The sequence below is a fragment of the Centruroides sculpturatus genome, unplaced genomic scaffold (assembly GCF_000671375.1).
Source record: "Centruroides sculpturatus isolate CEXI.00-Female unplaced genomic scaffold, Cexi_2.0 scaffold548, whole genome shotgun sequence".
NCBI classification, from domain to species: domain Eukaryota; kingdom Metazoa; phylum Arthropoda; class Arachnida; order Scorpiones; family Buthidae; genus Centruroides; species Centruroides sculpturatus.
Window position 1 is genome coordinate 147,242 of NW_019384817.1, and position 26,318 is coordinate 173,559.

Below are 26,318 nucleotides of genomic sequence, written 5' to 3' on the forward strand. Positions count from 1 at the left end.
CAACTGATCAAATTGCACTGTGCTCTGCGTGAAAAAAGGCCGGATTATCAGCAAAGACACGACAAGCTGATTTTCCTCCACGACAATGCACCATCACATATGTCAACATTGGTCCGAAACTACTTGGAGACACTCAACTGGGAGGTGCTACCCCATCCCGCTTATTCACCAGACCTGGCCCCTTCCGACTATCACTTCTTTTCATCGATGGGCCACGTGCTTGCTGAGCGGCACTTCAATTCTTACGAAGACGTCCGAAAATGGCTTGATGAGTGGTTTGCCTCGAAAGAGAAGAAATTTTTTTGGCATGGTATCCACACATTGCCCGAGAGATGGAACAAATGTGTCACTAGTGAGGGAAAGTACTTTGAATAAATTTGTTTTTTGCTTTCTAAGAAAAAAATGTGTGTTTTTCTGACTAAAAAGCAGCGGATTTAAGCTTATACACCTATGTAACAATGTAACTTCTATTGATCTAACAAAGCAGATAATTTAGCAAAATTATAGAACAAATGAGAAATTATTTATTATGAAATTGCCGTAATGCTGGATGCAATTTTTAATCATCTTTTAATTTTAAAAAAATCATGTGTTTTCTGATTCAGACTAGAAGTTCAAATATACAGGAAATCCTCATTAATTCAAACTCAGATTGTTTGAAATCCAGTTAGTTTGTCCTGGCCAGGGACATAGGGATTTACATGTTAAGGAATTCACTTAGTTCAAAATACAGCTACTTTGAAATTTGAAGTGAAAATTCTGTCTGAACTGTAATATGCATACGTTAACTCATGTTTAGATCAAAGTTTACATGCTCCTTATTATAAGAGAACAATAGACCACAAGCAATTCTAATCTGGTCAATCTGGTTACCCATTGACTACGCTTTTTCTCTTATCTCAAAATATAATTGGGTTTTGGTGTTCCAATATTGGGCTACAAATAGCAGATTGAGATATTTGTAGGGCTCTATGCTACTATATTGGGCAACTTTCTATTTTTTGGACTACTTTAAAGATAATTTGTGCTACATTTCAAGAATCTACTTTACTTTTTATAAAATCTATCTGTCAACCTGTGAAGTTCTCATAGAACACATGCTGCTTACCTGTAGTTTATTTATATTATTATTAATAATTAATTAATTAATGAAAGTAGAAATAATGTTTTTTATGCATAGCCATATTCCATTTGAATAAGAAAAACACACCTTTACAAATCCAGCAAATAACTTTACTAATAAAAACATTTTCGAACAGTTTTACTGATCTTCCTCAGTTAAGATGAAATAGATTGTGAAAATAGAAGCTAAATTTAAAAATAAACATTAAGCAGAATTCTAAAATAAATAGATAAATAAATAGATACGTTTTTATTAGTAAAGTTATTTGCTGGATTTGTAAAGGTGTATTTTTCTTATTGACTATTTTTATCCAGTTGAAAGAAAATACAGTAGAGCATCGATTATCCGACTCAATTGGGGTCTCAGGTTGGTCGGATAACTGAAAAAAATCGGATAACCGAAAAGAAGGAAAAAATTATTAGTATAGTATATTAGGATATTAGTATATCCCATGTAATTAGTTTATTGGTATATCACTATTAACCAACTTTGCATTGAATTTTCATCGATGTTTAGCCTAACAAATTTTTTTTAAAATAATAATCATTGCTATTGTATCGTTAAAAATTATTTTTAAATTATTTTATTGCTTACGAAACGAACAACCACTCATAATTAGAAAATTAAGTCTTGTTTAAATATTGGCCTCCCTTCAATGGTCGAGCCCGTTGATGCCAGCTAAAATACGCAAAAATTTAACAAAAATAATATTAAAGTAGCCAAGACATAGCCAAATATTGTAATGCCACATCACTAACGGACATTTGAAATTTGCCGACTAGAACGGTCGGTTAACTGATGTGATGATTAATCGGGGGTCGGATAATCGATGCTCTACTGCAGTGATTCTCAAACTTTTTCGATCCACCGCCCCCTTTGTTCCATAAAGTTATACCCAACGCCCCCTAACCCATTTTTTCTTGTGTGAGAAAAGGATTGGAAATATTCTTAGGAAAACTTTTCTATGAATATCACACTTTGTGCCCTTACTGTGCATTGTTCTCATCATCTGGAAACCATTAAACGCAATGTTTCCTCTTATCAGCCCCAATTTTGCCTTTGGTCACCGTTCAATACCCTGCCTCTATCATAGATCTATTCATCACGCCAGAAGAGAACGTTATTGCTTACTTTGAGAAACGCTGAGCTAAAATAAAAGTCAATGTGTTAGAAATATTCAAGTTGTGACCTTCGATAAAAAATAAAAAATATATAAAATGTCAACATTTTATATATATTCCGTCAAATTTTTATATATAGAATTTGTCTGCTGTCGCCCCTCTATATTTCCTTAACGCCCCCCAATGCTCTTTGAGCCTTCTACTGCCCCCCTGAAAGCCTCCAGCGCCCACAAGGGGGCGTTATCGCCCACTTTGAGAAACGCTGCTCTACTGTATATTCATATTCCATTTGATTAATAAATTACATCAGTTATATGGCATTTGGCATACTGTATAGAAATATGTAAATCTCAGATAATTCAAGACTCAATAATTCAAAGTCACAATTATTTTCTCTCTTGAATTTCAAACTAACAAGTCTGTAGTTAATTGTGGTCTGCTTCCAGTCTACATTTTTCCTAAGTTCTCATTTGCATGATGTCATCACCATGTTGACAAAGTGCAACCAAGGTTGATTGATTGTTTTTTAGAAGTGACCCCCTAAGTCTTCCATATCTGATCTGAATTTTAATGGGTCTTGCCCCTGTATCATACTTCTCCTGATAACAATTGACTCATGAATGCCAGTCATCTATCTAACTCCATTCTTGGGAAAATTTTGAATTGAAATCTTGTGACTTCTCGTCCAGACTGGAAGTTCATGTATAATTAATTGGGGCCTCTACTCCTAAGTTTACCATATCCGGTCTCAGTTTTTATGTAACTAACTCCATTCTAGAAAATAATGAACAGAAGATAGACATACAGACGACAGTGGGAATATATAGGTCTGCAATTTGAAAACTGCAGCCCAATATTTCTGAAAAATCAGTGATGTACTGTACCTGTACTTAAGAATATGATGGCAATTTTGATGGGTGCTTAGCTACAAGTGTATAAAAGTTTCAGATTCTAACAAAAGCAAAAAATATTTTGCAAGTTAGTGAACTTTTGTCATTTTTAGAATTTTTTAAAATATAAATTGTTTTTTAGAAATTAATTTTAAATTTAAGCATTAATTTATAAATTATTATATTTTTACTTTATTTCATCTTATAATCTTCAGACTATACAAGAACATAACTGATTCCAGTTTCATTCTAATGTGACAGATTGCTGTGATACTAAAATGAAATAAAGCAAAAGTACTCATTGAAATTGTTTGATATTGTTATTTTGAATTTAAGTGTCATTAATACTGTCTTTTTAGGAAGTAACAAATTTTTGACAAGTCAAGTACAGTTTTAATTTTAGTTTAATTTATTGATAGTTTCAGTTTTGCTAATTTTTGTAATAATTCTTTTATTTTTACATCTCAATTGATATTACTAAAATTTGATAGTAAAATTTGTTCTTTGTCTAAAATAAATAGAAAGTACATAACAAATGAATTACTGTATACTGTATTTGCAAATTACAGTCCATCCTCAATATAATAGATTCTAAGGGACATGTGAGCTGTTAAATCAAGAGACATGCTAATACATGTAGTTCTAATGCAGCAGCAAAATAACAGCAAATATATATATAAATTAAAAACAGTTTTAAATGTAATACTGTTTTATATAAACCTAAAATAATAGTGAAGGAAAAGGCAACAGCATCAAAACCGTACCTTTCATACTTTTCCAGCTTGGTTTTATTTAAGATAAACAAACAAACATTTTCAGTTTATTCAGAAATTCTAAAGTTAATGCTTTGAGTTTAGCATTGGCTTTCAAAAAAGGCATTGTTCTGAAATTCTAGATACAAATGTTAAATACATTATGTGACATTAACATTTAAATTTAAAATATTCAATCCATAAAAATAAGTATATTTTAAAATGTGTGATTTAAATACCATAAAATTATTACTGAATATAATTAGGTACATATTGGGCCTAATAATATATGTTCTCTTTGGCATAGTTTGGCAACTACTTTGGCATAGTTCACAATACTAAATGAAGCTGAGATTATAAAATCAGCCTTGGATGGATGAACAGCATTTAAGATCACTTAAAACACTAGAGATCTACAAAGCAACATTTTAAAAATGAATGCATTAATTATAAAGATTCTTATTCCCTTTCCAATGTCTAAAGGTTCATTCTTTGACAACCCCCTAAAAACATGAGACAGCTTTATACAGAGAGAACTTTATAATGGTGTAAGTTTTTGTAAACTATTTCCTCCAGTTATTTTTGCAATTCATAAATATCAGAACAATGCATTTTTCAGAAGATAACACTAAGCCTGAAGCAGGTTTATGAATAAACCAAAAATATTTGTTTGTTTCTTTATCTTAAATAAATCCAAGCTGGAAAAGTATTAAAGATGTGGTTTTGATGTTAGTTGTTCCAGCATTTGTACTTTGAATTATATATAAAGGCAACAGCTTGCTTGTACCACTAACTTGTACAACACAAACGAAAAAAACCTCATCAATGGTTCTCTTGAAATCATACTGTGAGTATATAAAACAATTTTATAAATTACATTTATTTTTTTTTTAAAGAAAATGAAAATTAGCAAAAAATACATTTTTCTTAAGCATACAACAGTTTTCTATATATTTTGAATACTGTATTTTTATTTTATTCTATTTAATCTGGTCTAGGATAACTAAAGTCTGATATATTGACGAACGATATATTAAAGATGGACTGTGTTTAAAGTTGAAAAAGACAACTTTTATGAGACTGTACAAACTGCTGATCTTCCTAACCTTCTGTTAGCTGAGCTAAGTTAACTTATTGTTACTGATGATTTTGGAATATTTATAATGGCAACATTAAGAATATAATTTCTAGCAAACTGTCAGAAATATCTGATAATGATATAATGCAAATGTAAAGTAATTTTTAAATTCATAATTTTATTTGCCAATAACTAGTCTTTTGAATTAGCTCATCTGGCAGAATGTAATGACAACAGAATTAAACCCAATTTTCAGGTGATTCTCAATTCCATTCCTCTTACTGGTAACTTCTACTTTTATATGATCTAAAAATATAATTTACATCTGAAAATGGGTTTTTCCTTATTCTGAATATTTAGATTTTTACAAATGAATATCTATGTCTAGAAATTTGTTTTTTTTAAATGTTTGAGAAAAATCAATGTGCAGTTAATTTGACAATAGTCATATTAAAAGTTTTTCAACATCTTGAGAAGTCCCAACCTGTAAATTTTCCTTTTTATGAATTTAATTCAATTAAAAGAAATGATTTATAGTAGAAACTAAATTAATTTTTTTAACATTCACTTTCTAATTTGATCTGTTAATTTAGTGACAATCCTAGCATTCCATTTCAATAATTCATTTAAAAAATAATAATCCATTACTTTAATTTTTGAATCAATTTGAATTGAAATTATGCCATAAATATCATTTTAAGTATTATTTTTACATCATAACACAATGTAATTATTATTAACAATATAGTCCTATCATAAATACACATTTAATATATAAACCTGTATTGTAAATGCTATTTAAAACAGAAGAGAGATTTATAAAATTTGTGTATCTGTGCTATTCAAATTTAAAATAAAGAACTTAAACCAGAAGTAGGTAATACTTCTAATAACAATGCCACTTTTCAAATAAAATAAAGCAATACAACAAAATATACTATAAAAATCAACAAAGAAAACCTACAAAAAGTATATAATGTATAAAATAAAATTCTAAAAGACAATGGAGTCAGAACTTATTACTGATCTTTACCTAATTTTACTATAAACAAATACATGAAAATTTAAACTTCCTTTACTTTCTGATTTGTGGAGGATTATTGTAGTTACAAAAAGTACCTTTTTGAACTAAAAAATGTTTTTTTTTGTTTGTTTTTTTTTGCACTCACAGAATAAATAGCCTTTTATAATTGAATCTAATGCATGCACATTGACAATCCAAACCACAGTTTATTTAAAAAAGAGAGTACTTTCACCCTATTTATACTTTCAGGAATCTTTAGTCATTTAGAACAATTGGAATAATAGAACATCAAATGTATTTGAACAGATTTAAAATTTAAATTATATACAAAATAAGATCAATTTTAAAAGGACTGTATTGTAACAATTCTGTAAAAAAAATCAATATGTTTAACATGCATTAAAAGTGAAATGATGATAATGTAGAATGTCCAATGTTGTGTGAAGGAAAATTGTTTAAATACTTAAAACTATATGCTTTAAAAATTTCAATAGAATAAAAAAAAATGACGAATAAAAATCTACATTTAATTGTTATTTCTACTTTTGAAATCACAGTTAAACTATTTATATTGTGTGTATGTATATATTATATAAATTTATAAAAATAAATGAATACTTACCAAATGTCTTATTCAAAAGTCTTTTGTACATTTCCACACTTGACTTCCTATGGATCATTCTGTGAGTCACAGCCTGGTATTGCTTAAGGAAATCTTGCTCTGAAGACGTTGATTCTGATGAATCGGAACGTTGCAAACTGGGTCGGGATTCAAGGGTGTCTGACTGCTGGCCCTCTGGAGACAAATGTTGGGCACATGAAGTAAATCCCTGTGCAAACATTTGTCACTAAAATTACTTGAAGTATGTTGCATTTAACTTAGACATGTTATGGTAAATTCCAGAGCTAAGTAGCACCATTAACGAGTGGACTGTTAAATGCCTGTATAAAGCTTGTTGATATTGTCTAATTGATGCAGATATGTAATGTATTGAATAATACTTAGGATGCTGATTTTTAAATTACCCTATAATAATTAAGGATGTAGTCAATTATTATAATATGTAATAATTTAATGGACTGTTTGAATTGAGAGTATATAACTTAAGTTTATGAATTATTAAAAAATGTGAATCTAAATGCTAATTTATTCTAATGTATTGAACTGTGTATTATCATTTTGAAAATGTTAATTGTTTTCAGCAAAATGTTTCATAATTTAAACTAATAAATAATCAAATATAAATATTTTAAATTCAAATGTAAATAATAATTATTTAAGGGAATAAAAATTCTATAAAATCTAAGCATATTTAATTTAAAAAAAAAAAACACATTNTTCAAGGTTTTAAAATCAGAATTAAGTAATTTAATTCATTTTTTTAAGTTTTATTATGATTTTAAAGTTTTAAAAATTACTATGGACTATTACAATTCATGAATTAATGGGATATGAATTATGCAGTCATAAATTAAACATTTTGATAGTATTCAATAATTTGCAATATTTAAATTTTCTTTAATTATCGTGTACTGAAACAAATTCTGTTTTCTAAACTTATTAAATTAATACGATCTATGTTATTACTTATAATCTCTTAATCATTGTAATGTAATAATACATTGCAACTAGGTATTGCAATTGCTGGATTCCTCATCCAGAAATCCAGCTGAATCCAGTACATTTTTCAGCCATTTTTCAGTACCAGGTGCTGGATCCAGCACTGCGGATCCGCAAATACTCAATTATCTTTCTAAATAATGGCACAAAAGTCTACGTTGTCGACCTTGCCACTTTGCTACGTGCGCTATCGCTCGGCGGCGAGAGCGACGTTGCCATTAGGTGCGGCACGTGCTACACCCCCTCTCTACACCACCCGCCCTTTTACCTCTGCTGATCTAATTGCCAGTTGACTTTCTGCTCTCGCTAAATAAAATAAGTAACTCCTATCCTAGTCCTGGTGCATAATTCTAATTTACGGTTGGTTGTGACATCAATGAATCATGTGACAAAACGATTGCAGTTTAAACTGGCCGTAGAAGCTCTCTGCAGAAGAGTCGAGTTTGATAACTGCTGACACAACCCTGAAATTTGTCTTAGACAAACTAAAAAGCCAGGACACAATCTTGAGTGCCAACCTTTCCAAGGCACTCCACAAAAGAATCAGAGAATGGCGTCCTACCGAGGTTACAGGGATGCTGATTTACATACAGAACCCGAAGAAGTATGACCAAAAAGTTAGAAAGCTTTATCTTTCACATGCCGAAAAAAATGTAATGTGCCAGGAGATGAAAAATATGCTGAATCATGTAAATACATATGTAGTGGAACCAGCAGCAATGGCAGAGAATATTACGAAGGTGGAAAACAATGATCCAGATAACCCAGATTTCCTGAATTTCACATTGGAACAAGAATTAGAGATTCAACTAAAGCATGAGAAAGAAAACTTCATGAAATGGAAAGAAACTAGTACTGAGAAGGATTACGATAAGTTATTAAAAAAGGAAATGGCTGTTTATGAAAGTGAGGGAGTCAGAGGTGAAAACTTATCTTTGATTTATCATTATTTGATGACACTGAAACCAACTAGCATACAGGCAGAAAAGGCCTTATATAGGGTGGGATATATATGCAGTTCATTAAGAAGTAGGTTGGGAGACAACACCATCAATACTATTTGTTTCTTGAGATCCTACTTTTAGAAAAGTAAAAAAAAACAGAAGTTATTGATTTAATTTTATTTAATCCTTTAAAATACTTTATTCAAGACAAGACTAATATTTTATAACTTCTACTCTAATTCTAATAAGTAAGAGTTTTTAACTTTTATTCTATAAGTGGTTAGTGGGCTAGGCTATGCAATTTTATTGTGAAAATTAGTGAGAAACTGAGACTACCTAGTTAGTTAATTAAATTAATGAGTATCAGTATCTTAGATATATGATGATATGAATGTACTGTACGTGATTCATGATTGTGATGATAATAACTAACTACTAGAGTACTACTAATTACTTACTCANTCAATGCAAATATCTTAAGCAGTATCAAATACAAACACTTTAATTTAAAAAATTGCTTTATATCAATTTATATACTGCAAATATATTAATAATGATGGCTAATTGACTGTAATACATCAATTATTAACAAATATCTACTGAATCTCTAGATGTGATCAAATAATTTAATTTTCAAATAGTTAAAAAATATATATATAAAAGCAAACAATAATTACCATTATTTCTTGTGAATTAGTTAGCTATTGGTTAAATTATCTGTTCTGACTCTAAAGAAATGAAAGATGGCTTGAATAAATACGTGAATATTTATTCAAGCCATCATACATGTATATACATGTATGTTTTTGTATGTTTTTACTTGCGAGTACTATGTAGGTCAGAAATGCTGTGTTTAGGAGGGTATAATAAGTCCAAGAATAAAGATTCTTGGACTTATTATATCCTCCTAAACACAGGATCAGCCTTAAAACATCAATTTATTTTCCAAAAAAGAATGCATTTCTGACCTACAGTCCCTTATTTAACAAATGCTAAGATTTCTTTGTACATTTCGAGTTTGAAAATATATCCATATTCCATGGAGATTTGTAAAGTTGATGAGGAACTGTAGTCCAAAATGCATTCTTTTGTGGAAAATAAATTGATGTTTTAAAGCTGATCCTGTGTCTAGGACGATGTAATAAGTCTAGGAATAAAAAGGCCATTATAGTGTTCACAGTAATTTCTAAGCTACACAAGAAGCGTATCATAGTATCTTTTGTATATCTTTGTTAAGTTATTTTCTCGTTGGCTTAGGAGTTCTTTTTTCCTTCTTCTCTTCAATAGATGTGCCCTTACAATTTTACATTGTATTATTCAACTTTATCTATGACATTATTTGCTTCTACTATTTCTTTTGTGTTTATTTAAGCACATATATTCTAACAATTTGATTTATAGTTCTCAGTTGCTCTGCTTTCATTTTTACTCATGTCGTTGATTGTCTTTACCTCACTTTCATACAATAATATACAGATTTCAGCATGATAAATTTTTTGTATCCTCAAAAACATTTACTTTGAGGATATAAACAATTTATTTTTCTATAAACTGAGCTTTATATTTAATTTATATGTTTTTGTTTAAAGTATTATTAATAGATTTTTAAAATCTTGGAACAAACTATAATTTATTATTAATTTAAAAAATAAATGAAACTTCTAGGAGATTCTAGGAAATTATAAAATAATTAACACATTGGTATTCAATTTGTTTTTTGTCCAAGGATGGTGGCTGTAAGCCATTGAAAGTACTAGCAAGTATTTCTTGATTAATTACGCTAATAAATTATAATTGTAACGCCACTACACTGTTGTGTTAATTATTTTATATAATTGTTGATGTAGTGTCTTTTTACAATTAATAGGAAATTATTTAATTAAACACTTTTAGAATGGCTCTAATTCCAATTTGTTGGAGAAATAGCTGCAGTAAACATGGATGTGGTAGAAGACTGGTTGCAAAATAAGTGACCCAAAATTATAGAAAATTTCCAAGATTGTGATATCTTTAACATAGATGAAATAATTTTTTTATAAGCTTACATCAAATAGGATGCTAAAATTCAAAGGAGAAAGCTGTGCAGGAAGAAAATTATTTAAACAAAGAAGTACTATTCTATTAGCAGCAAATGTTATGGGAATGGAAAAAAGAAAATTGTTAGTAATTGATAAATTGAACAATCCAAGATGTTTCAAAAATTGACAGCTACCAGTAAACTACAAATCTAAGTGAAAAGCTTGGATGACCTCTGACATTTCTGTAGTAAACTGCAAGAATAGGATAAAGAATTAAGAAAAATTATATGAAAAATATTATTGATTGACAACTGCCTGATACATCCTGGCATCAAGAATTTACATCACATTACAATGGTGATCATGCTGCCCAATACAAGTTCAAAACTACAACCTTTAGATCAAGGGGTTATACACAGTTTAAAGAGCAGCTATCAGAAAATTCTCCTTTTAAAAATGGTAAGTTCTATAGATAATAGCTATGAATTGTTTTCTGTAAATCTTCTTGATGCAATAAACAACAAGATAAAATGTATCAATGCAAACAACAGCAAATGGTTTTCGTCATGCAGGCTTTCTACAAACTAATGGAGAAGCGTTCAATTCAGATGACAATATTCCAATCAATGAACTTTTGAAAACCAAACTTACAAATAATGAAACAAAAGGTGTTCAAGACATGCTCCTTCTGCAGTTACTGGATGTATTTTCTGACTACAATTTTGAAGAATATGTCTGGGTTGATGACAGTATTATTACTAGATGATATTATAACTTCAGTGTCTTCCAAAAATAATGAAATTAGTGAGGATGAAGATGATGATACAACAGATAATGCTAATTTCTGAAGTTCTGCAAAACACTATTGTTATTCAAGAGTTTTTACAAGTGCATAATACTCGACAAAATATTTTAAATAGTGTAAAATAAACAATACCTTTCACCAACCCAACTGCTGGATTGGTGAAAGGTATTGTTTATTTTACATTATTTAATTAGTTCCAGTAAGCATTTGTTTATTTTAAATACTTTTGCTGAAGTAAAACTGTTTATTACAGAATGCTATGAAACTCGCAAAAATCAACAGTCATCTAAAAAATTTACTAAACTTCAGCATAGGAGCCTGTAAAATATCAAATCTAATTGATTTCTTGTTAAGCTTTTTGGCAGTATATCTTAGGACATCGCTTCCATCGCACAGTTGAAACACCATTACCTGGTGTTTCAACCATGCAATGTCAGTAACCTTTTTTGTATATACCCTGTCCTTTACTTATATCCTTACAAAAAAAAAAAAAAAAAAAAAAAAAAAAAAAAAAAAAAAAAAAAAAAAAAAAAAAAAAAAAAAAAAAAAAAAAAAAAAAAAAAAAAAAAAAAAAAAAAAAAAAAAAAAANGGTAGAGGGCCCTACAGGCCTCCCTTCCCTTCGCCGTTCAGCTGTGTAAAACCACGCTGTGTGGTTCGTTATCTTCTGTATATATTTGTCGCGCAATCTCTTGTACACTCATTCACCAATTATGTGCTTTCCTATGCACGGGCCCCTTTACTTCTATCGCCTTTACGCTCAGCAATTGACGCCCAGCAATGGCGCACTTGTAATCTACATCCTTCCTCTTTCTCTTCCCTGTCTTCCCCCCTTTCTTCAATCCCCCTTACCTCCTTCCTTCCTCTCCTTCGCTGGCTATGCCTTTCGGTGCGGCCAAGATCTATCAACTAACTAACATTAGACTATGTTTTATTTCTTATCTGATATAACAAACTTCAGTTATAACCAACCAGTTCTGACAGTCCATACAGGTTTGTTATAAGTGGACACTACTGTATATACAGTATATTTTATATATATGTTACTGTGAATGACTGATATCTGGCAAATGTCAACATTCTCTGGTGAATGTCAGCATTCACAGTCATTTCGTGTATGTACAAAATATTTGCTAAATATCATTATTTCTCACTTACTCTGGCAAATGTTGACATTCATCATGCACTGATGGTGAATGTTGGATAAAAATATTTTTATTACCTTAAGACAAAAATGCAACTTTTGAATATGTCAAAATTGGAGAAGGCTTAAGTAACAGCAATGTAAATAAACTGTTAAATCTAAAACAAACAGTACATTCTAAATCATTAAAGAAAATACAGTAATACAATAATAAACTTATACATAAATTATGTGATTAACGTTATACAATCTTATTTATTGCAACAACTTAAACTGTTACGGCACTTTGAATTGCACAAGAATCCCTTGTTTTACAACTGCATTTATTCGTGGAACATTTCTTTTTGCAATGACAGCGTGTATAGCCTTGCCCTCCACTTTTCGAATTAGCTGCAGCTGCTTCTCTCAGCGATATTTTTTGAGAAGAAATCTCATCTGTGGAAAGTAACTTTTCTTTACAAATTACAAACTGATTACAGGTATAAAGCTGCTTGAGGGTACCATTTTTGTTTGCTAATTTATAAAAGTCAGTCTTCTATTCCAACAACAACCGCCAACACATTTCAGACATCTGTACAGCCACAGTTGACACAGGGACTTGTGTTCGTACGATATCACCAATTTGAGAAGAAGGAAACGGCAAAGAATTTGCCGACAGACTATTACCTCTCTGTTGACATCGGCTTCTCAGGTATCGTTTTGACCTCCACCAAAGCTTATCTGTGCTTGTCGACATACACCGGCAATTGTTCGAATGTATAATAATATAACCAAATATTCGGTCTTTCATTGACGTATTTTGTATGTGTCAACATTCTCTAATTTCGGTCTTTAACAGTAACATATATATATAATAAAATACTATGCATTTGCTAATGCCAAATGAACTGCTGGATTATTCACTGAGCTGTAACAAGGCTAATTTAACATATATAAAGCAATTTGGAAGTAGGCTGTCATCTAATAATTAGAATTTTAACTTAAGTTTAGAATATTTTGGAAGAAAGGATTGGCTGGAGCAACACACCACTGCCATGCGGATGCTTGGATCTCCATTCAGTCTTTTGCTTCCAGAGCTAATAATTACTTAACTATTTAGACATAACCATACTGGTTTATTATCGTTTGGTATTAATAATAAGTGATTGTTTTTATTAAGTAAAATTACTTTATATATTCAGAATATTCATTAATATATGCAAATAATCAACAATTTGAAATTTATAGATATGTGAGACTAATCGGGGGTAGGATGTTTACGAGTTCTTCACTCTCCTACCTCTTACTCGACTCAAGACCTTGAGGTCCGGTCTCGCTTGTCTAAAGGATGGGTTAAAAAGGGTTTAGGAGAAAGGATCGTTAGATTCTTTCACCTGTCAGGATCTGACACCAATCTATCAATTTATCGCGGATAGATAGGGGAAATTATCACGAGCGATCTCGTCGAGGACTTCGGGTTCAGTATGGAGGNGACCGAATGTATGGTTTAAAACGTTAGTTTGCTATTAAATGTTTATTACTGGAGTTATAAGGTTTAGGAGTGTTAATTTATACATTCTCCAGTATACGCATAAGACGATTTGAATTAGAGGAAATTTTGGCCTTGTTGATTCTAACAATAAAAGAATAAGTTGAAACAAAAAGATATGTTGAAACAAAAATATACAATTTGAAGATTTATTAATTATAATTTTTCAGAGGTGGTTTGTCTCATATATGTTGGACTTTGTCTCTCATCACCTGGCTAAACCCATAAGTGGTATAATTAAAGGCCATCTTTGTGCCCACAAGGTGTAAAAAGTAACTCAAAAAAATTCTATTTTCAGAAATTTTTACATTTTATTTTAAAAAAATTCAGAAACTGATAGAATATCTCGAAAATAATATTGTGTTTACAGAAAAATATTGATAGAATATCATTTTTAAATTATAACATAGCAATAATTTTGTCTTTTTTCATTTTAATATCATAAAGTACTCAGCAAATCATTATACATATACGAATAGTTACACCTTATTCTTGCCGAGAAATATAATTTATTTGAAACAAACTAACGTTTTCAGCCTGATTCACAGGCCATCTTCAGGTTTAGAATGGTTCTTGCCGAGAAATTATATTTCTCGGCAAGAATAAGGTGTAACTATTCATATATGTATTTTTTCATTTTAACTTATAAAATATGAATTACTTTTTCTACTTTATTTTATTTATCATAGTCACAATAGGAAATGTCATATATATATATATATATGTAAGATTTCCTCCCCGTTTAACAACTGAACCTGGGAGTATGATGCTGTTAGTATGTCATAGATGATATATATGGAAAATGTCCTTTGGTTACTTCATCAATGAACCATTGAAGGGTTGCAGATGAGATNCATCATAGAAACTGCTTGCAAAAAGTTTATACCAAAGTATACCAATAAACGCAAGCCTGTCCCGTGGTGGACACATGAACTGACAACTTTACGAAGGAAAAACATCTGCCTAAGGAAGACCTACCAAAAATGCCACTCCGAACCCCAGCGGTCCAATTACAAGCAACAGTACCTTGATCATCTCCATCATTACAAAACCGAAATAAAAAATGCAAAACAGGTGTCCTGGAGGCAGTTTTGCACCACTGCCTCCAGTAATCCATGGGGTTTTATTACCAAATTTTGCAAAGATAAATTAAAAAAGTCAGAAATTCTTTATTCCAACACCTCTGGGGAAAACTTCTTTCATGTCTTGAACAAAAAAATGGACAGTTTTTGCTTGGAGGATCCACTAGAGCAGGACTCTGCAAACCATATCCAGATTCGCCAAAGCAACGACACCCCCATCAATACAGATAACGATCCTGACTTCATGCCACATGAGATTGACAATGCCTTCTCTAGCCTCAGAAATAGGAAATCTCCAGGACATGCCATTACACCAGAGATCGCAAAAATTATCTGGAGTCTCATCCCGACCAAACTCATCCATCTGTACAATGTCTGTCTCCGGCACGGCATTTTCCCTGGTACCTAAAAGTGGCCAAGAATTGTCCCTATCCTGAAGCCAGGCAATCCTGACGAGAGCAGATCTATATCCCTACTGTCTGTCCTCGGCAAGGTCCTGGAGCAGTTAATAAACAATAGACTTCTGTGGCACCTGGAGCACAACTCAATCCTCCATCGCTCCCAATTTGGCTTTCGCCTTCAAAAATTTTCAGCCGACGCCATTAACGAAGTCTTCAACAATGTCAATCATCTCCTGGACAATCATAATTATGTCCTAGCCATCAGCCTGGACATTGCAAAGGCGCGTTTGACAGTGCCTGGTGGCCATTGATATTACAGAATCTTAGGAATATGAATTGTCCTGCAAACATTTACAAAATTCTAAAAGATTACCTTTGTGACAGATCAGCCACGTTACAGTGTGGAGGGCACACTATCAGCCGCTGCGTTGTTTGCGGCTGCCCTCAGGGTTCTGTTTGTGGCCCAATACTATGGGATATCATCTTCAATGACTTTTTGGTGCAGAATTTTGGGCAACACAACACAATTGCATATGCAGATGATGCCATGGTGCACCTCGGATGCCGCTATAGGGCAGACATTGAGAAAAACGGAACTAGCATTCTGGATAATATTTTAACGTGGGGAAAGGAACATAAACTAAACTTCAACGTGCAGAAGACTAGATGCATAATTTTTAACAAACCTGGACATCGCAACCTATATTTGAGAGTCCCCACCATTANGAATTATCACGAGCGATCTCGTCGAGGACTTCGGGTTCAGTATGGAGGAGATAATGGTGGAAGAAATGCACTCCAATCGTTTGTTAACAAAATACCCGTTTATTCCGTACATTTATACATGGTTAATATTTGGAATACAAATCCCTCTCGGGGTTCAATCTGTATAGTTCATAAAGTAACGGCAAAGTATATAGTAGTCGCGCCCCTAACCGCGAGTTTGGAATAGTCGAATAGCGAGAGAGAGCTTACATATCATCGCGTGTAGGATAAATACCTCGAGTTAAACCGTGGATGTAGTTTCTTGTTCTCCTGGATTCGGAATATAGTCCAAAGTTCAAATCAGTCAAAGTTCAAAGTCTGTTGAAGACGGTGGCGACGAGAGGCAGGTAATCCACACACACACAGTATAGAAAATAACTTTTTCCCCCCTGTGTCGTCATCCTACTTGTCTTTTATATGGGGCTCTCTTTTCGCGATTTCCCCATGTACGTCACAGGGGATGATCTTCATTGACCAATGGTGGGCGAAATGACAAACTTATGACACAACAGTTAACTCATCTTCTACAGGGAAGTATTGTCGTGGGAACGGAGTTTTTTATGAGCGATTTTTATGAGAAAATTTGTCGGTTGTTTTTCTTTTTGTGTTAACCCTAACTTTTAATCTAATGAATAAAAATATTCGAATCTTAAATCCGGGCCCACACAGATATTTTTGTTATCACAGTAATTTTGTTAATAGTTTTTTAAATTTAAGTAACTTTTTTTTGGGTTGCAATTTGAAAAAATTGCAACCCAAAAAAGTCAGGAGTAGATTTTAATATGCAGTAGAATGTCCTTTAACAGAAACCTTTCAATAATGAAAGTTAAGAAATATTCTGAGGTTTATATTGATTTTCATAAATATTTTGTTTCTAATAACAATCTGAATAACTAATATGGATACTTTAAATCTTAATATAACAAACAGTCACTATTTTATGTAACAAAAACCAGAGCTTCATTTGTTTTTGTCTAGAAAAAGAACACTTCAATGTTATCTCTTCATTTTTATTCTGAACAAGTTAAAAAATTAATGTAAAATTGACTTTAAAATGTGCACTATCCCAACCAAACAAATAGACTAGATCAAAGCCCAAAATATCTTAAAATAAATAAAAATTCTGCCTACACTGGCTTTGCTAATATTTTGATAAACTATAGTAAACATTTAAAAATATTTAAAAAATATAAAAAATAAATCAAACTAAATAATAAAAATTAAAAAATGNACGTGGGGAAAGGAACATAAACTAAACTTCAACGTGCAGAAGACTAGATGCATAATTTTTAACAAACCTGGACATCGCAACCTATATTTGAGAGTCCCCACCATTAAAATGGGGTACCGTACTGTAACTGTTAAAAAAAATATCAAATATTAGGGTGTGGTGCTCGACCACAGGCTCTTATGTACTGCCCACACGGAATATATAGCGGAGAGAACTGGCCGGATCTTTAATACTTTTGCCGGCTTTGCAAGAAGAAGATGGGGCCTAGCTTCTGATGCAATGGAAATTTTATACAATGATATCTTCGTCCTTATTATCACCTATGCTTGCGGCAGCTGGGGATGGGCTGTCCGCAAGGTACACATCAAACGGAAGCTCAATGCAGCACAAAGAAGCGCTCTTATCCACATCTCTCGGGCCTACAGAACAACATCCAATACCGCTCTTCATGTTCTTTCCAAAAAAGGCTCAAATTGACAAATGCATTAGTCTTCAGGAAAAGATATGGCATCTTAAGTGGGGCTACAACATAAAATCCACTGGCAACACTATTTATCATCAAGACCTCGAGTGCACCGTACATTTCGCCCATACTTAACACCTCTTCTCCCCACAATCTCAACTTTCTGCCATCTGACTTCACGGACATTGAGATTTTCTCAGATGGATCCAAGAATACCACTAGTGTTGGCAGTGGGTACGTTGCCTACCATAACAATAAAGAAATTGCCTCGGGGCAGTACAGGCTGGGAACAGACTGNTATGAGATAATTGGAAAATAAAATACATTTAGTGAATAAAAAACCATTGTTTAAAATATCATACACAATTAACTAATACAGAACTAAATACATAAACCCACTACAGCCTTTTGATATATCAGCAATTGCAGTTTAATAAACCAACTTCAATGGCTATCATCAGGCTGTTTGACTGGATCAAACAGCCTGATGACGGCCATAACAGAACATAACAGAAAAAAAAAAACATTGAATGCAAAGATAGTGAACATACATTGAACAGCCTGACAATGACCATTGAAGATGATTGAAAACATTAGCTAGAGCTTATTAAATTGAAATTGCTGATTTATCAAATGTTGTAGTGTTTGTGTTTTTGTTTAAAATATACTTTCAAATTTCTATAAAATGTGTTTCTGAAAATAAAAAAAATACCTAGAAAAGAATTCAAAATTAATAAACTCAAATAAATTTTTTAAAGATTTTCTAAATGCAGGACTGTAGTAATGATGATTAAAATTATAAAAGTATAAAACCTATAAAAATTCCTTAAATAGAATGTATAAGAGTTTTACATAAATGAAAATCAAGTTAATGAAACAAAGCTCATATTAATTTCACATTTTATCATCATCATAATCAAAACACATTAAGGATGTCACAGAAATAAAGCATTTATCAACAAACCGAATCTCCAGAGATATTAATATCATTACAGGATACACACACATCATAAGTTTTAAGGAAAATGATCAGTAAACTATTAAATGTTTAATGATTCTTAATAAAAAGATAAAGAAAATTAAAAATATTAAATACAGTAATTCCAGAACTATACACAATATTTTATAACAATTCAATTAATACTCTAAACTTTAAATTCATGAAAAGTAAAAAAAAAACTAAACAATTGCAGAAATACCAATATCAACATAATTTGCAATTATATACATATGATCTCAGCACAAAAAATATCAAATTTTGTATGTTATTGAATAGCGAATATAAATATGAAAGTTAAAATAAATATCATAATATAATACTAGTAAATAGCCAGGATGATAATTACATTTAAAAACTTACAAAACAAATTTTTAAAAATTTTCACAAGAAACTAACAGAAGAAAACACAAAGATTTATCATCTTTCTTCATTCTTCATTTTTTTCACATCTCAAGAACAGTCTTACAGCAGAGTTTATCTTTTATTGTAGGCTCTTATCTGTCTCAATATGTAAAATACATATAAAAAACTTTCCTTTGGCAATGTCAAAATTGTAAAATGTGCATATAACAACATTAATAAAACTAGAAAATATAGTAAATAGACAAGCCAATAATTACATTTAAAAATTTACAAAAAAATTTTTTAAACTTTTCACTTCAATTCACCACCTCAATATGTAAAAAATGTAAAATATATTTTCCTGCAGCAAACTTTTTTTCACATGTTTTACATATTGAGGCTCATAATAAAAGGTCAACTCTGCTGTAAGACTGTTCCTGAGGTGTGGGACAAAGGATAAATAAAGATTAAAAAATCTCTATTTTATTCTGTTAATTTCTGATGAAAATTTTAAAATGTTTGAAAGAGTAAATTTACTTTTTATTGTATCAAATAATAATTTTTATATAACAAATTTGATTCCATCGCCATANAATGCAAATGTTCCAAAAATGGAACGTATCGTTTTTCGAATTTATAATATTTCAAATTAAAAAAAAATACTTAACAAATTACTAGAACCAAATTCAAACAAATTATTTTAATATACAAAGGTTTACATCACTTCATCATTAAATGCCTTTCAAACTTCTTTAAGACTCATTAATAAAACTTTGTTTCTGAAATTCCAAATTCAAACAAATTATTGGTTAAAATGACAGTTTACATCACTTCATCATTAAATGCCTTTCAAACTTCTTTAAGACTCATTAATAAAACTTTGTTTCTTAGATGATTTCTTAATCAAGTTAGACTTTATAAATTTGTTTAAAATGTTAAAAAAAAAAATTTAACATTGAAAGAAAAACTCAACATAAATTAAAAGTAATTTCTCAACTAAAATAACTTTTGAAAAAACCCAGATGAATGAAATCTTGGACAAAGAATGGAAATCTACAAGACACTAAAAGAATGTTCCTTAAAACTGGGAAGTCAGGAGTAGATACCATCACACATGAATGAGAGAGCTGGTAAAAAAAAAGTGACAATTTTAAATTTAAAAGTTTTTAAGTTTTTGTGTTCTAAGTTTGTTTCCTTGCCTTTGGAAGACAGTTATGCAATGTTGAAAGTACTAGTGTGAATATATTTGTTAAATTAAAGCCATTCTAAAGCTGAAAGACAGTCTCTTATTCGATTTATAATACAAGGGGGGAAAAATCCATAAAAACTTTAAATATTCATAAAAAATGGAAGAATTATTAGAATGAAATGCAGTTTACATGGTAAGTATTGTCAACATGGAGGATTTTGTTGACAGGAAAAATTAGTTCCAAAATTCACCAATAGGTGGGAATGACATATAAATGATAATAAATAGATATAAAAATTGCAATGAAATTTTCGATGTGATTTCTGATTGTGGAAGTATGTAAAGTTTTGAGTGTTTCAACCAGGTTCTTCCATATTATTGGAATTGAAAAATGCTATTCACCATGAGGTAATATCCATCCATCTGATCATACTATACTCTACAGTTGCAGGCATTGTTACTCAGCTAAATGTATTATACCCTGTTGTGGAGGCCATGTCAAACACTTGTTTGTCATTTTCATTGTTGTTTGCATTTCTTTTAGGTGGAAATGACACCTATCAGTGAATTAATTTCTCCTGTCAACAAAAATTTCTCCATGCTGACAGTACATACTATGCAAACCACATTTCATTCTGATAATTCTTCCATTTTTTATGAATGTTTAAAAAAGTTTTACAAGCTTACAAAATTAAAGTTTTTACAAACTTTTTGCCCATCCTGTATATTGGAGAAGTTTGAATTATTTTATCTGTTTTTATGTAAATATCTAAAAAGGTTAAAAGTTTATAAAAATTAACTTTTATAATATAATTTTCAATATGTTAAATGTAAAAAATTCATTTTCTTATTTTTGATCCAATGTAGGAACTTCTAAAAAATGGACATTTTACATTTGTCCATTAAGAAATTTCACTATATTACAAAAATTAATAGTTATTCAGTAAACAGTTTATGACCCCGGTAATAAATTCTTATTGATTTAATGTAGCAAAAAATAATTCTTCAATTTCATATTTATTTTTTTTAAACCAAATATGACCTCACTTTATACATATTTCTTGAAATGTTCTCCTAAATTCTTCTGAAGTATTACTAACACTTATCATTATTAATATTTAAGTAAAAAAAAACAAAATTATCCAGCAAAAACATAATTTACTAAAAAAAACAAACATTTTCAACTTTTTTAAGCAGTCATCTTCAGTTTTTGAATACATTCAAATTATGGGATGCAAAACAGAATATAAAATTTTAAAACAGGAAAAACAAATATCTCATTGCATGATGCAGTAATCATCACTGTGGATGTTTAAGTACCTAAAAACATTTTTATGGCATTTCAAAAAAGGACTTCCATGCATGTGAAATTGTTTCAGCATCTTTCTACAGCATATCTTTATGGCTGTGTTCTTTGTAGAAGCTTTGAAAATTTTTAGCTTTTCAATATGTTTAAAATGGATTCAGTCTTTAAGTGTTAGTAAGATGCGAGCTTCCTTGAGTAAAACTTGAACACCATTCTCAGCAGCAAAGGCAGCTAGAGCAGTAGTGTGTTGGCACTTTTTATGGTATTTTCATGTTCTTTTGAAGATTTAAAGAACATGCTGTAGCTCCAATGTATTCCAATTTTTTGTTAAATGTTATTCATTACAGGAATTGAGTACACCCTAAGAAGGTATTCCTTGTTAATGGGGTCCTTGTCAATGGGGATTTCAGACATCACATGCAGATTGGCAACCTCACGTCTTGGAAAATAACATAGAAACTAAGTTACACCAAGCCCAGCCCATATGCTTAGTCCTACAATGTAATCAAATAAGGGTCTTAGAATCTCTAGAAATCTTTAAAGCTAACCATACTGGGAAGTGCATCAACTGCAAAGATGAGATACAAATATCATATGTGGCAAACACTTTAAGTTGCATTGTTATAAACTATAGTTCTATCAGAAATCTTTGTGCATGACTGGCATGTGCCTATTTAAATTTGAATGCCATTAATGTTCTTTTGAAGCATCCCATTGGTATAGCTATTGTAACTTAAGCAGGATTCAGGAGGAATGAAAAACATTTGTGAATATTTTAAAGAATTTTTATCAGTGGAATGATTTTAAGTTTCCTGTTTTTTTTATTAAATATTAAATTTGTTTTGACTATTGACTAAGATCATCTCTCTTTGCTAATCATAAACTATACCAGTATAATAAGTCTTATTAATAAACAAAGTCCAAGTAAACAGTATATACACAGAAATGAAAGAATCTGTGTTTACATTAGTTCATTGACTTTTTATTTCAGTTTCTCTTTTGAGAAGATGTAATTGAAAGTCGTTTAATTTTTTTTTTTATTTTAACATACCTAATTTGAAAAACTTCTTTAGGAAGAATTAATAAAACAATTCAAAAGTCATAAGGAAGATTGAAACTGTCTTAAATACAAATAAAACTATATTTCTATAATCAATTTTTTCTTAGTCTAAAAAATAAATTTGGCAGTGTTTGGGCAATGAATTTTTGAAACAGGTTAAGGTCAGTCAAGTCTACAAAAGGAGCAAGTTTTTATTTCCATTACAATCCCTTAATTAATCATTTCCATAATTTACTGTGAAATATATATATACTAGTAGCCCGGGATGCCCCCTAGTGGGCGTTGTTTACAAATTTCCATGAAGCATGGTTCCTTTGACTTTTTTGTTCCTATCAATATGCTCTACAGCTCTGTTAAAGTCCCAATGGTAAGATTAGGTGAAGAGGTGGCAACCACCCAAATTGTAGCCCCCTGTGCGAACAATAAAGTCAAAGGAACCATACCCCTACTCGTGACCCTTCACAAGATATAAGCCGCTGAAATAATAAATTCCTATTACAAATATACTGAATTATTTACAGTCGACCCCCCTATAACGTACGTTCTAATAACGACAATTCCTATAACGTAACGAAAAAATTGTACAAACTCTCGTAAAACATACCTCCCATAACGTCGTTTCGCGACAAGATTGATAGAGTCTGGACCAATAGTGGATGAGCAGCCGAACTACTTTCCTCCGACCCTGCGCCACGCTACGGAGCGGCTAAATTGAGTTTGCTATCGTCTGTTTAGTATTATATATAAATTATATATAAATTAGGTACTGTACATNATTGTTATATTGACCAAATAATAATTTATGGGCCAAATGAATAATAATAATTTATATTGTTAATTTAAATAAGAATTAAAATTGTTAATTTGAATGTTTGAAATATGATACACGATAGGGGCACCTCTAGTGTCCATTATCAAACGGTTACGGGACAAACAGACGGATACCTGTTGAATGGGTTATATATATAGATATACAGAAAATAAAACAACTACCTATAAAAATTATCATTACCAAAAGCATTTAATAACAATAAATAATAATCATAATAGGCCTAATAAGAAATATATAATAAAGACCATATTTTATAGAAACTGAAAAAAGTATTAAAAGAAAAGAATCAACCTATTGCAAAACAATTAAAGCTGTAGTTGGATAAACTTGATATTGTCAAATACAGTAAAACCTTGTTATTTTGATATTGGATAATTTGAAGTATTACATAATTCAAAGTCAAATCTAGATCCCCAACCAAGAGAATAGGATTTTGCATATATTTTAGTTCAGATAATTTGAAATATGCATATAATGAAATTCAAATGCATTATCTGATCCGCTGACCCACAAAAATATTGTTTAATTTGAAATCTTCCATCATATTATGCATTTATAAGAAAGTTTCCATGCCCAAGTAGTGGTTTTGGTTTTACCAATTGTACAATACATTGTTGATTTATTGAACATCGTTCAAGGTCATTCAGACATTATACACAGTGACAATGAAGAGAGATTTTTTTTTCTTTTTTTTTATTTTTATGGAAGAAATCTGTTTGGCATTTTTTTAAAACATTTTTTGCAAAAATTGATTGTTTCAATAATTTCAAAGTGCTTTAAATACATGTGCATATTCACAATAAAATATGTACAGTACTTATACCTTTATCCATTAATAAAGCTTGTTTTCATCAAATTACATGATGTTTGTAATCTCAAATTCAAGATAATTAATTCTTCATAGAACTAGTCATTGGTTGTCTAGATGTCATTCACAAGTAATTTTTATTAAAGTACTTAAGCTTTTTTCATATGTTATTTTCAGGTCTTCCTTTGAATGTACTGTAATTTTGTTTTTGTTAATTACTTACCAACTGACAGTTTTGAAATAGCTTAAATTGCTAAGTAATAACTTATAATATTAATGCATTTGTAAATGAACAGGTAAAATTATATAAAATAATGTCATAATTTTATTCAAGAATTACAAAAAAGTTCATTTTTTTTTGGTCCCTTGAGTTTCAAAATAACAAGATTTTACTGTATATATGAAAGCTATTAAAAGATTATGAAATTTTTTATTGGAGATTATAAACTATTACCAAAAACAAAATTATTATATATTAATCATAATTCTAAATATATAGTAATATTAATTATTATATATTTATTACAATTCTTATTCATTACTGTATATTTTATCTTAATTCTGCTAGAATTAAAACTATTATATGATAATGAGTCTTATACATTGCCAGAATTAAGAAAAACTATTGTATAAAGGTACAAAATATGATGAAACAAAAATGAAACATAATTTATAAATATAAGAAATTGTTTAATTTCTAAAAAATTTGATAAAAGCTTTAAATTGTTCAACCTATATCTACTTATAGAATTTAGTGAACACAGTTAAAATCAAACTCATGGATTGAAATATCATTTATTGATTATTATTGTATATTGAATTAGACTAATTAAAATTATTATTTGTTAAGTCAAAAACATAAAATGGATGCATGTTCATGTATACATCTGTCTTTAATCAAACAATACAGCCAGATTCATATAAGGCTGTAAGAGGCAAGCTTAACTGCCTACCTCTAGTCCAAATTACATAGTATCTTAATAAGTAATTAGCCATATTACAGTCCAATAAGAGTCCAGCTATATTGTTCATTTATTAGCATATGTCAGGTTTGGTTTTATATGTAACTAGCAGACCTCGCCACGCGTTGTTGTGGCTCAAAATGTATCTATTATAAATTTATAACACTTCCCCCATGGGGAGGGGAAATTTTTTGAAAAATTTCTTCTTAGTGTACATTCTCTTGACGTACAGTACCCTATTAAAACGCAATCAAAAACGCAAAAACCTGCATCTAAAATAGTATCATAGAAGCCAAGTTCTTCACGGTAAGCCTTAATCCTGTCTCTCCCCCGCAGGGGGAATATCGAAAAATTTGTTTTTAGTGTACATTCTCTCGACGCATCCTATTAAAACGCAAAAACCCGCATCTAAAATAATATAAATAGAAGCAGAGTTCTTTACCGTAAGCCTTAATCCTAACCATCTCCCTTCAGTGGGGGTGAATTTCGACACGTATATTATATAAAAACACGTGCATATTCGAATGCAGCGTTGTGTCAAAATTTCAAAGGAATCGGTAGGAACAAACGAACATTACATTTTTATTTATATAAATAGATAGATGATCTGCTTTAGTTCATTTTCACAGAAAAGCATAATGCTTCACAGAAAAGCAAACTTAGGACGTCCTACTTGTAGCGCCATCTGTTGGACATAAAAGCCTTAATCTAGATTATATATTTTAATTTATATGAATGTTTAACGGAATAATATACAGCCTATGTCCACCCTGAAGTTCCATTCTAAATATTGGTGAAAGAATTTTTGAAATCGGATGAGTAGTTTCGGAG

General features: G+C 30.6%; 1 protein-coding gene across 1 annotated transcript in view; it reads right to left on the reverse strand.

Moving 5' to 3' along the window:
* LOC111629864 (serine-rich adhesin for platelets-like) overlaps positions 1–26,318 on the reverse strand; it is a gene marked incomplete at its 5' end in the record, with an annotated part of 115,231 nt that overhangs the window by 65,992 nt on the left and 22,921 nt on the right. Inside the window, 2 exons of the mRNA XM_023373774.1 lie at positions 6,611–6,818; positions 25,930–25,947. Coding sequence (XP_023229542.1) covers positions 6,611–6,818; positions 25,930–25,947 — 226 coding nt within the window. The remainder of the gene's footprint in view (positions 1–6,610; positions 6,819–25,929; positions 25,948–26,318) is intronic.